Here is a 13,029-nt window from a genome sequence, read left to right on the forward strand (position 1 = left end):
AATCCTCTCCTTCCTCAGCACTTCTTTGTTCAGATTAAAGCTCTGACCCAACCCATGTGATGTAGTTAGCAGCTGTCATACACCATGTTTAAAATTTTATATCTAAAATTAGTGACATTCCTGCTGCCCCTCTGCTCTTTCCAGTCCATTAAAAAACTTCTCACTCATCCCTGCATTTTCAAATCCTCATGTATTGGGCTGGCTGAGGGTAGCTTCAATCAAGTTAACAGGGAACAGACAGGAATAGTCCTGATAACACAGTGGGAATGCAAGGATAAATCACTGCCCAGAAGTGAGGCAGAGACACTGTAGTGTCAAGTCCTGCAATTTGCCATTTTAGGATCAGTCCTTTCTCATTCCACGTGACCATGTGATTGAGAACAAGTGTAAAATTTCCCCTTGCATCACATTGTCTTAAGTTCATTTATGATTTACATAAGGAAAAAGAGTCATTGCAAGATTTGAGGAATAGGTAAACATTACAAACTGAAAAATTCTCTCCTAATGAAAAGGAAGGGGCACACAGATATGGCAGCAGGAAATCTAGGGTGAAGGAAAATTAAATCCCTGAGACATCCCTTTATAATGCAGTGTGGCAATCCTACATATTTCACTACAAAAGAGCAGTTGACACAGAGTCAGGCAGATAGCTCTAACAGATAATGGATAAAATTAACATACAGCACTGGAATAAAACTCCTGGTGCAGCATAGGAATATTTTCATTCATTATGGATACTAAATGATATACGGTATATGGTGCAAGAAGCAGGAAAGTCTAGAACAATCCCAGTTTGTCAGAGCCTTTAAATAAGCACATGGAATACTCTCAGTCTCTCCTGTGTGCATGTAGTACCAGACAGAGTGCAGCCCTTGAGCATACTTTACTTCTAATTTCTTCCATTTAAAAAAGGAACCAAACAAAACAACTTCCTTTCTAACACAGCAAGGCACATACCATTTCTCCCACTGAACACTTACATTTTTATGATTCACACACTTCATGAGGACCAGCTCCCTGTAAGCTCGCTTGGCATGAGTTTGGTTCTGAAATGGTCTGCTGAGCTTCTTAATGGCCACGTTTCTGTCAAGGACGGCATCATATGCAGCACTGTAGTGATGACAAACACAGGTGTTATGCGTCTTAGAGGGCATCCAGCACTTCTCATGGAAAATTCCTGAACCTCACATCTACCATTTCTTTTCTTTTTTCCACTGAGAAAAATACTGGGACAAAACCAGAGTTTCTAGTAAAAAAAAAAAAAAAAAAAAAAAAAGTGAGAGATCAATAGGAAACATGTAGCACCACATCAGCAGAAGACAGCATACACCACTACTTCTGAACTCCAATTCCATTGGAAATCAACACTTATTTTCAAGAGGTGGAGGAAAAAAAATTAAGTAACTTCAGATAAAAATACAATAAAAACTGGATGAGAAGGAATTTGTTTCATAAAGCAACTCTCTGTGCATGGCTACAGCAGAAAATGCGTTTTGCTTCTTCTGTGGCAGTTAAGAACAATATCACAACGTGGCTCAAAAACCAAGTGCCCACTTACCCCCCAAAATGAATTTTGTGTTTTCCTTATGATATTCCTAATGGAATCAAATTATTTAGTCATTCTTTGAGACCATATTATCCAATTCCAATAACATGCCTAGAAACAGAACCATTTCACAAGGATTTTTACCGATTCCTGGTAATAAAAAAATTTGTTACATGCACACAGTTACAACTTTTGAAAATTAAGAAATACATTGTTTGCAAAGTGAACTTTTAAAGCTGGGGCCCTAAAATGCTCCTTAAACTTTTATGTGTTTTTCACAATCTTCTGCTATTTTTATAAATGTTACTTCTTATGTATTTTAAACACTTATTTTGGTGGTTCAAATCTGACTACATAAATTCTGACTTCTAAATACCAAAAAGCACACTCAATTCTAGAAGCATTCCCAAATGGACAGCATCCTCAGGCCCTTTTCCTGATTTTTCCTTTTACCAAGAAAGAGGGAAGGCATTATATGAGTTTTCTGCTAGTCCATGAAAAGCAACAGTGTATTTCCCAGGAGATAAATCAACCAAACCACCCATTGTTCTAAAAATTGCTTTCCTAAGCATGAAGTAAATATTCAGAATTCAGCAAAATTTTTTCTCATTAACCCTTGCTTACTGCAGACACTCAGTGACAGAGGGTAGCTAACCAAGCTGAGTAGAAAGCATGCAAGCATCAGAAGCTTACTCACAAAGCCAACAAAAATGTGCAGCTGCTCAAAATAGGTAAGAAACTGCTGGTAATGTTTGTCTGGGAAACCACACAAGAAGAGAAGAATCAGAAATACTGAATTTGCACTATGTCTGCATAAATAACACACCAAATGCATCCCACAGATAAGAACAAAGGTGATGAGAAGTTTTGCAAAGATTACTTTTAGGACTTATTTAGGAAGCCTCTTGAGAGTGGGTCTAGGGAAGTGATCTTTCCACGGCCACGTCTGGAGTTCTGGGTGATACTCCAGGCTCCACAGCATGAGAAAGATAAAGACTGGAGCAATTCCACTGATGAGCCGTGAAGATTATTAGGGACTGGAATACCTGTCATACAGGGAGCAGCTGAGTGAACTGGAATTGCTTAGCCTGGAGAAGGCCTAGGGTGGATTTTATAAATCTTCTTAAGTATCTGCCAGGAGGAGTAAAGAAGATGGAGCCAGACTCTTCCAGTGGTCGTGAGCAATCTGCTTTAGTTGACTGTGCTTTGAACAGGTGGGTTGGACCAGGTGTCCAATATCATCCATTCTGTCAGTTGGTAACAGTCCTTTATTCTATTCATGAATAAGGCATGTAACTTGCATGACCCAGCTAGTCACATGCATAAACAAAGATACTGCACTCACCAGTTAAACCATACAAGCTGCAGCTTAGGTGACAAGGCTATCAGAGATCCAGCCTGACTTGATTTCTCTCTAGCCACAGAATTTCACTCAACTAAACATTGTGTTAGGAGGAACATGACGTGTGATTTACAGCCTAACAGCATGTAGCAGAAAGCAAACCTCCTGTAGCAGCTGTCAGAACCATGTCTCTCCTTCTGATGTAGTTCAGCCACAACAGGGCATCATAAAGGCTACAACTAAAATACCCTTCAGTTCCATTAAGAAAGCACTGAACAAATAAAATGCAAAGCCCAAGGATTTAAATAAACAGGATCTTTCAACAGTTAAATATTTTGTCCCTATTGTTCATGGACATATACTGCAAATATACTCCAGCAGACAAATTTCTCAGCTAACCCATATTACTTGATCACCCAACTTCCTTTAGGATGAAAAGCCTGCATAAGACTTGTGAATCATTTTAATAATCTTTTTTTTCATATTTTAATCTCATTAGCTACATCATAAAATTACTGACTAGGAGTTAGAAAACAACAAAAATTTGTCTGAGCAAACATTTTCCTCAGCTTCTGATTTCTGTTTGCTTTCCTGAATTTTCTCTCTCTGTCAAACCAATAGACAAAACCATCAATCTAAAATCAGAAAACCAAAGGCTTCTTAAACAGTTGGCTTTTACGATCAATTCCTGGTCCTTTGCATACCGTGGAAGAACTAAAGTTCCTAATCCTTTGTAGAGGACATTTACTTTGAGACATAAGGATCTTGACTGCAATTCTCTCATGGTCTTCTACCAAATGGAAGGTGTCCAACTACTTGAAGAAGTCAATATATAAATTCATTGCACTGGGTAAATCCACAGCCCTGATGGTTTTTTCCTGTGCTCACCAGAAAAAAGCTTTTGTTTACAGCCAGCCAACTCTGCACTTCACTACAATGAAACTACAGACACCAGATGTAGGTCCTCTCTCTGCTGCTTGCTACAGAAAATCCTTACCTTGGAACACCAAGGTTAGTATTGATGATAAGCCTCCTTAAGAAAAACTTCAATCACTGGCAGAAGAGTGGCTGTATAAACGCTTGGCTCCAGGGGTCAGGAGTAAGAGAGAGAGTAATGAGTGTCTGTGAACTGTGGTGAAAAGGCAGAGTATGAAAGCCACTCTAAATCTCAAATAAGAGACTGGACTTGCATCTAAAAGAGTTTCTCTGGAAACTATATCATAACACCTCTTGCTCAACTGTGAATTTATTTTTTAATTTGTAGAGTTTCTTGATTTTATAGCAGACTCTAAATTATCCCTGGTCTTATAATAAAATGATAGCTTTACTGCAACATGAGCTCAGAAAAATCCTCAAAGTTTACTACCATGTCTCTGGCAGCTGTACAGACAGAAAAGGCAGTAAATAAACTCTTTCCCCATAAATCCTCTTTACAGTTAGTGTGACATGGTAAATGTTAGTGCTAAAAATGCCTTTTAAAACTGTAAATAATTTGAAATAAACCTATTTAGCAGAGATAAAAATATTTTGTAAATATAAATTCCTGACTACTACTATATCAAGAGATATATGTAATCACAGTTATTTAACAAGGCTTTTTGCTGACTTTGGCAGGAAAAAAATTAAACTCCTCCTAGTCAGATTTTCACAAACCCAGGTCATAATTTACCATAATATTCTGTGTGAGCTCAGACTATGATGAACAATGAACAATTATTTGGTGCCATGCACTTGGAGGACCAGGCATTCATTTTTATACCTATTTTGAAAACAAATGGAAAGCATTCTAGCTTCATGTCCAAGTTTCTATTTAAATAGACACTTAACAAATAAATACTTAAATTTATTCCTCCCATCTTTTCATCAACAGGGAAACTTAACATTTATCAATTCAATTATAGCCTACCCCCCAGAACAGACTGTTAAACCCACAGAAAATTTTTTAAAGTCAGCTCTTAGAGATAGGTTCTTAGGATAATAAAGGATAATCTGAAAATCACATTTAACAAGAATGCTAATGATGGCTCATCCTCAACCACCAATCACCACCAATATATGGAGTGGAATACCTTCTACAGAAATGCTCAGATTTCTGTATGCTCACATCTAAATGTGTATGCACAGACAGATAAAAAAGAAAAGCATATATGAATCCTTTCCACAGCAATTTCTCCATGGTAATTTCAAAGCCCTTGGTTTCAGATAACTATCAGTATTGCAGTTTCTGAAAAAGTAATTTATAGGAATGGCAAGAACTTAATATTTTTCCTATGTCAAGCAAAATTTCTGTAGATGTGTTTTATGAAGCTTAACCATAAAATATTTAAAGTGCTTTACATTCTCTCTACTTGCAGTTCCCTTTCAGCCAAATACTCCAACAAAAAAGAGTGAAAATGTTATTTTGCTTCAAGCAAACCCTAAGTAGGGTTTTTTTGGTGGGTTTGGTTTGTTTGCTCCTTACATTGCCCTCACATACCAGTCCAAATTTTAGAACTAAATTAGACCTCTCATTCTTAACTTGTTTTTTCTCCTCTTGACATATAACTTCCAACTTTCTAAAGGCAGACATTCATAAAAACAGTGCATGTTCTCCTCTTCAATAATTACTTTTAAAGAGAAAAAAGTTATTAGGGTGAAAAATCTCCAGAACGTATATTTAAAGATAGTGAAAGTTTTCCATTAAACTAGTGGAAAAAGAAAAGAATTCCATACATGCACCAGGGTGCAGAAAGTTTGCCCCAAGTGGTACAATCAAAGGCCACTATAACAAAAAGCCTTTAAATGTCCTTATTAGGTTTGGAAGCAACCCTTTGTGTTGAAAATAAAATAAAAAAAAATAAAAATCCATTATGACTGTACTGAAGAGTTGCAGACCTCCTGTCAGGAATGGCTACTATACTCTCTGGATCATCTCTATTCCCTCTGAAAATGCAGAGAAATTGAGACAATATTCAGAGCTGATGCTAAAGAAGACCAATACATTTTCCTAATGGATGACTTCTGCACTTTTCTTACTGCCAGTTATGGTTCCAGCCTGTTTTTTGTGTTTCCATCAGCTCACAGCTTCTTTCAAGCCAGTGAAAACAGCTAGATTAGAAAATATAACCAAGCTGCCTCCCCAGCTGCTACACAAGTCATAATTTTTTTTACTATCACCAGATTCCAGTTTCACAGAATAAATAAATCAGTTGCCAAGGTTTTCCATGAGGTTCCTCACCACTGCAGAGATTATTGATGGGGCTCAAAGTGTTCCTTCCTGCATTCCACGTGCAATGTGCATGTGAAACATGTGATTTATTATCCTGTGTTGGAAAGAAGTAACATGAGAGAGGACCGAAGTGCCTGAATTGTTTGGGATTATCATCCCAGTCCTCAAATGAAAATTCAGCATTGCTGTCAAGATTAATAGTGAATTCTGTAGTGCTTAAACTTCAAAGACATGCCACAAAAACTGGAGAAATTAAGAAAAAAGTTCAAAATGTGTGGCTCTATTTTTACATTTCAGCATTTTATCAGGAAAGACAGCTGGGCTCACTCATTCCCTCCCTCACCCTGCTTTGGATGCAGCCCAGGACGTGTTTGGCTTCCTGGGCTGCCAGTGCCATGGCTGGGTCATGTCCAGCCTCTCATCTACCAGCACCTCCAAGTGCTTTTGGGCAGGGCTGCTCTGGATCTATTCATCCTCAGCCTGTGCTGATCCTGGGGTTGCCCCAACGTGCAGCATGTTGTACTTGTTCTTGTTAAAGGTCATAAGCCTGCAAATTTGCTGAGGTGCACTTGATCTCTTTGTCTGTGATTAATGAAGATATTAAACAACCCTGGTCCCAGTACAGATCTCTGAGGGTCACCACTTCTCACTGATGTCCATCAGGACTCTGAGCTGTTGACCATGACCCTCATGTCCTCCCCTCAAATCCACCTCTTGCCATTTTAGAGAGAGGGATGCTACAGGGGACTGTGTCAAAGGCTTTACAGAAGTCCAGATAAATGGCATGTGAAACACTTCCCTTGCCCACTGATGGAGTCACTCCATCACAGAAGGCCACAGGGTTGGTCAGGCAGGGCTTGCCCTTGGTGAAGCCCTGCTGGCTGTCCTGAATCACCTCCATGTCCTACATGTGATTTAACACATTTTCCAGGAGGATCTGTTCCATGATATTCCCAGGCACAGAGGTGAGGCTGACAGGCTGGTAGTTCCCAGGGTCCTGCTTTCTGCCCTGTTTGAAGATGGCTACAAAGCTTCCCCTTTTCCAGTCATCTAGGACTTCACCTGACTGCCATGGCTTTTCAAATATCATGGAACGTGTCTTGGCAACTGGGATGCCTCTCATCTGGTCCTATAGACATATATACATTCAGGTTCCTCAGTGGCCATGGACCTGATCTTTATTTACAGTGGGAGAGACTTTACTCCCCCAATCCCTATCCTGCTGTCACTCCAATGGAGAGGTGTGGAAAGAGAAGTTGCCACTGAAGACTGAGGGAAAAAGTTGAGTGCCTCAGTCATTTTCTCTCTGGTAGGAGTGTCTATTAGCTGGCTCAATAGCCTACATGCTTACATGCAAACACAAAGTCCAAGCCCACAAATCATCCAGTCCCTTTACTCCTACCCATGAAGGATTAAACTGTGTCATTGCCATATTCACAACAGTCCAATTTTGAATCTGTATTGCTCATTCTTTGTCAACTACTACAGTCATTGCCTAAAATGTCAAAGCCAAGCAGCCTTTTGCAAAGATAAAATTGGAAGCAGAATTCATTCATAATTCTAAGGACAGCTAGATCTGAAAAGTTCTCAGTGAAATCTATCTCACAATTTAGTCATGCTGAGGAGAGCTCTTATCTGCCAAAATTTCAGATGGGAGGGTCTGAAGAAAGGTGTTTGAGCCATCATATGTAAGACAATGTAAAAGAAGCTGCAGGAATAAAAAAGGATGGACCACTCACTTATTTTTAATAAACATATTTACAATAAAAGTTTGTTATTTTTCTAATTACATGAGCTGGTGATGCCCTAACAAGAATAATTTTACAACCCACTAGTTACCAGTTGTGCATATTGATGCAAGATAAAACTCTTCCATAGTAATTTTCTCTCACAAAGACAGTGGGGATACAGGGATACAGTGGGAAAGGCAACGTGGAAACAGCTATAAAGTTCACACATTGCCTGGCACACCACTCAGTGGGTTCTGGTTCTGTTTGCCAGGAGATTAAAATATTCATGAGGATGCTGAGTATGGAGCATGTTTACATACTTCTCATCTGCATGTGCTCTGCTAATTCTTTGTACTTGGCTCAGAAAGCCGCTCAGATGTTTAAGACTTTTCTGAACAGCACCGTAAAATCAGTAAGCACTTTCTGGTCTTGGATGTCTCTTGTCACTAACTCACTACACAGTCTGCTAGCTGCCAGGAGCTTTTGTTAGCTGCCAGCCTAGGAAATTCAACCTGGGCAGCAAAAGGAGCCAAGTTACTTTTCCATTCTGCTTTAAAAGGGCTCTAGACCAATACATGTGAAACATGTAAGAGATGACAACCTCATGGTTTCCAGAGTATCCTACACTACTCACTCTTTGCATGCTCAAGGATTTACCAAAGCCAGAGCAAAGTAAAAAACTGAAAAATGGACCAGAGCTGGGGGTGCCTATCAATATTCAGTGGCAGGAAACTCACAGGCAAAAGACGCTTGAGCATGATTTTCAGGTAAATCATATTAAGTAGATGTTTGCCCCACATCTGGAAAATGGGTATAAGACATGGAATTTGGCAAAGAAATCTGACATTTACTGCTCTGAACTCAGCAGGGAATGTAAACTCTGGGCAGTTTTCAAGATTGTTAAGCAGCACAGCCAGGAAAAGTCCCGTTTCCTTGTTTAACAGCAATTTTGTAGACATGGGAAATATGGCATTGAGGCAGTCTGTACACCTGGCAGAAGGTGAGTACCTACCACATTCATACTGTCAGTCACATGATAAACCTGCTATTTTTTGGACCTACAAACTGGAATAGAAACCAGCTACCATCTTACTATTATCCCCTCACAATCATAATTTAAAAGACTTGCTTGCTTGCCTGACAAACAGAACAAAAACTGTCACTTGAGTGAATAAGAAATTCTATTTCATTTTTCTTGCTGCATTTATCAAATGATTAAAAACCAAAATTCAAGAGCAGAATAAAAGTGTACTGCTACCAATCCTTCACCTACAACGTGGTAATCATGGGAGAAAAAAGGTAAGAAGTTTTACACTAAAAGGCTGCTCAAATTCTAGTTTCTCCCCAAACTAAGACTGCAATCTCTACAAGGCAGTTCGAAGCACACAAACCCAGCATATTTTATCTGCTTCATAACAAGCCAAAGTGTCTTTTTCCAGTGGGAACAAAATGAAAAATATTAGGTATTGCATAGAGGTAAAACCTTACAAAGAGAAGGCCATGTAAAATCATGGCTCAGGCCTGCTACTTTGGCTAAGTCAAAAAGGACTATGGGAAAGAGACTCAGCTGAATTAGGGGTAGAAAAATAAGTTATATAACCCTACCATGTTCACGTCATGGTGTATGGTGGTTGGTTGAATTACATTTGTTATGGTCTAAAGCTATGTAACTGAGAAAGGCCTGACTGCTTAAAAAGGACTGGATTTTTCAATAAAGCAGCTCTCCTTTGCACCTGCCTGGGGACTCTGCGTCACTCCAGACCCTCACCCCACAATTAGGTTTTGAGTTGCCATGTTACACCAGAAATTTCAAAACTTATATGTGTAGACAGAATTTTAAAGCAATGTATTTGAAGCCAGAAAAGAAAAAGAGATAAAAAAACAACCCCCCCCCAAAAAAATTCCATATAAATAACACCCACAAACAAACCAACCAACCCTCGATGTCCTATTTTTGACTCGCAAAGGGACTTCTGTATTTGAGTCTCCCTACTTTCTGCTTCCCTTTCTAACTATCTGTCTCTATTGAAGACTCCTGCCCATTCTGCTGAGTTTTCCCATTCATGCCAGGCCAGACATGCCTTGCACTGTTCACAAACTTCACCCAGGCTTCACACAGAATCTCTTGTTTCATACTGTCTTTATATCTTGCACAACTTATTTTTAATTTTTTGGGGCTGTCACTGGCTCTTATGATTGTCCAAGGACAGGTCCTGGGACCAAGCACAATATATTGCTTTCTGTAAAGAACTGTGAACATCTGTAGACTACATTAATCTTAGAGAATAAATATCAGCAATACATGCTGACAAAGAAAATTGAATTACCTGAGCTGCATTTCTTTCCAGACCGATTCTAGCTTTTCTATTTCTGGTTTCACTGCTTGTTTTGATACCCACCCTTTTATTTAGGTGCTCTGTCCTACTGTCCCACCTCCCTGATTCCATGTGGCCACGGCCATTCTCTCTCTCTCTACCACAGAAGAAACCCCTTAGTCCTAAGAGGGAACAGAAATGTTTTGTGCAGTTGGTCTCATGTGAAACACATGGTGAGCAGTGATGGTGCTGCAATGGTGTTCATGTCAGTGGGGATAGGATTTCAGGTGAATGACACAGAAGGATATGCCTGAAGTCTCTTCAAGAGCCACTACAATACACTGACAGTAGTTAATGCCAATCCTGGTTTTCCAGGAGGAGCAAAGAGAGCCTTGAAAAAAATCTGTCCAGTAAGTTGCATCATAGTCGTGACCCAGGACAAATGTGAGAAAAGGGAGATGTGACAGTGACCAAAAGGAAGCTTTGATAGTGTAGGAACAGAACCTGACATCTGTAAAGAGGGTTTGAAAACATCACTGTCTGATAGCAAAAAGTGTAAATTAAATGCAGTTTCTAACCAACCAACACAGAAAGAGCTTATGTTTCACAATCATCAGTTACTTCCCTGCGGACACAGAATCTACAAACAGCTGACACATTTTTTAATGGCTCCAAGGAGACCACAGGTCCAGCCACAGCTCTGAACAAACCTGCTCTATGCCTAAGAGTTGTACCAATCCAACTGAAAACCCTGGCTGCCAGCTCTCTCAAATGAGCCTGACCCTGCCTTTACAGTACTGAATTTGAGACCAGATAAAGGGAGCATTGCTGCCAGGGTTCACAAAAACAGATTGCACAGAGATGGTTCCCTCACAAACTTATTTACCTTTTCCCCCATAAACTTGCAGAGCATAAATATGGAATCTATTTTGCCTGCTTAACTGTTGTAGTCATGGAAACCATACAAGTTCTTTAAGGAGAAAGGAGTCAAAAAAGGACATAGAAATATAAGCAGTGTATTTTAGAGACAGAGGACATGATTTCTTTGCTAGAAAAAAATACACAATGGAAATGGCACATCTTATTACATACCACTTGTGATTACCATTACATTTTAAATCTTAGATTTCTCTCTACAAGCAAAGGGAAATGAAACAAAAGAAGACAAACATGAATATGTGGTGACTCCCTGCCAACTAGGAATCTCTGCATTCTGATAGGAAAAAGGACATTACCAAAATAACAAAAAAAGAAATTGAGAAATATTTTTTTATATATCCCTTTTTAATTTTTGTTTCTTTCTCACTTATAGATACGTGTAGTAGATAGAAGAAGCTTCAAGAACCAAAGCAAACAATGACTCAAACACAATCCATCTGTCCTATTTTTTAGATGTTACATATAGTTTGTCACATGGCAACAGTTCTCTGTGATCCTAACAGCAGTTCCTTCCATATCCAAGCTCAGGTCTTTGCTGCAAGAGCACTCCAAGACATGGCCTCTTCCTCTCACTCCATATGCAAGCAAACTGTCTCTGGATATGTGTTAATATGCAAACTCTAATAAATCTGCTTAAGAAACACAAATCTGACCAACTTAAATAAACACCTCCGCTCAATATTCTGGAGGTGAAATACAGAGAGATACGCAGCCTTTGCTGAACTCATTGGGAATCTCTCAGCACCTTAAAATTCACGTGCTGGTGATACAGATTCCAAATAGAACTGGGAAATCTGCTGTCTCTCTCAGGAACCAAGGCATAGATACATCAGAACCACAAAGCAGAATGTGCTGTTTCACATGGACACCAGACCAATGGGCAACCAAACACACACAGTTTTTGGTGTTTCAGAGCAACAACATGTTAGAAAATCCAAAGAATACCACAGTGTAACTGCAAACTGGGAGCTGGGGAAAAGTCTTGCAATGTACAAACAAATGAGAGAGGTTTGAAGCTTGCTTTGAGTTTAACTTCTGGTATTGCAAAAAGAATTTCCTAAAATGTAAAAAAAAAAAAAAAAAAAAAAAAAAAAAGGAAGGAAACATGTTCAATTACCACATGTTGTCATTGTATAGGATGATATTAGCACTGGGAAACATGGCAGAATTTGTTCATACTGGCATGCTTATTTCACTATCAGTACAGCAACAGTTCCCAGTGCAAAGTGACAGCTATTTCCTACGTTCCTCTCACAGAACACACTTGTAAAACTCTCTAAAAGTTGCTTTCAAAAACCACCTCAGGAGCAAGATGTCAAAGCACATCAGCAAAGCACTCAACAATGTGAGGAAGAGAACACAGGTTGAACTAATGGATACAGTTTGAAGAATTTACAACAGAATGGGATCAATCTGCAGTGCCAGCCAACAGAATGTTAAGCACAAAACCTTCATAAAATGAAGTAACCAAACTCAAATGAACAAATGAAAGTAACCAAATCACAACATATGCTCAGTTCTGCTTCACATGGGACTCTGGGGCTGACAAAATGCTGCCACTCTCTTCAGGGCCACTGAAATTCTAGGCATATCCAAATACATTATTCACCCCCTTTTGTCTATAAATGACATGTATATTCTTTGTTCTCCTCTTCTGAGGAAAATTAGTGATTGATGCCACAGAGAACATCTGAACTTCAATGGAACTTTGTGGGGGGATAGAATATAAGAAAATAAAGATAGTGCAGAAAGAAATCTCACCCCTAAGGAGTTGCAGCTGGGCCAATTTCCAAAGATTAGGAACAGGCCTGACTTTAACAGGCCACAGCTGTGACCAATAATAAGAAGAAGAGTGCTATAAAAGAGTGGGTTGGCTGGTTGAGAGGGAAGTGGAGTCAGCTGACTACTTTGTGAGGAAGAAAGTTAGTGCTCTGAAGAGCTGCCCATGA

The 13,029-nt window shown here is 39.3% G+C and overlaps 1 protein-coding gene across 12 annotated transcripts in view; it reads right to left on the reverse strand.

The window, feature by feature from the left end:
- The window catches only part of MAPK10 (mitogen-activated protein kinase 10), a 142,902-nt gene that overhangs the window by 48,966 nt on the left and 80,907 nt on the right, over positions 1–13,029 (reverse strand). For all 12 annotated transcript variants that reach the window (XM_064416784.1, XM_064416789.1, XM_064416783.1 and 9 more), the window contains one exon: positions 981–1,110. In XM_064416784.1, the coding sequence (XP_064272854.1) occupies positions 981–1,110 (130 nt within the window). The remainder of the gene's footprint in view (positions 1–980; positions 1,111–13,029) is intronic.

Source organism: Passer domesticus, chromosome 4 (genome assembly GCF_036417665.1).
Source record: "Passer domesticus isolate bPasDom1 chromosome 4, bPasDom1.hap1, whole genome shotgun sequence".
NCBI classification, from domain to species: Eukaryota; Metazoa; Chordata; class Aves; order Passeriformes; family Passeridae; genus Passer; species Passer domesticus.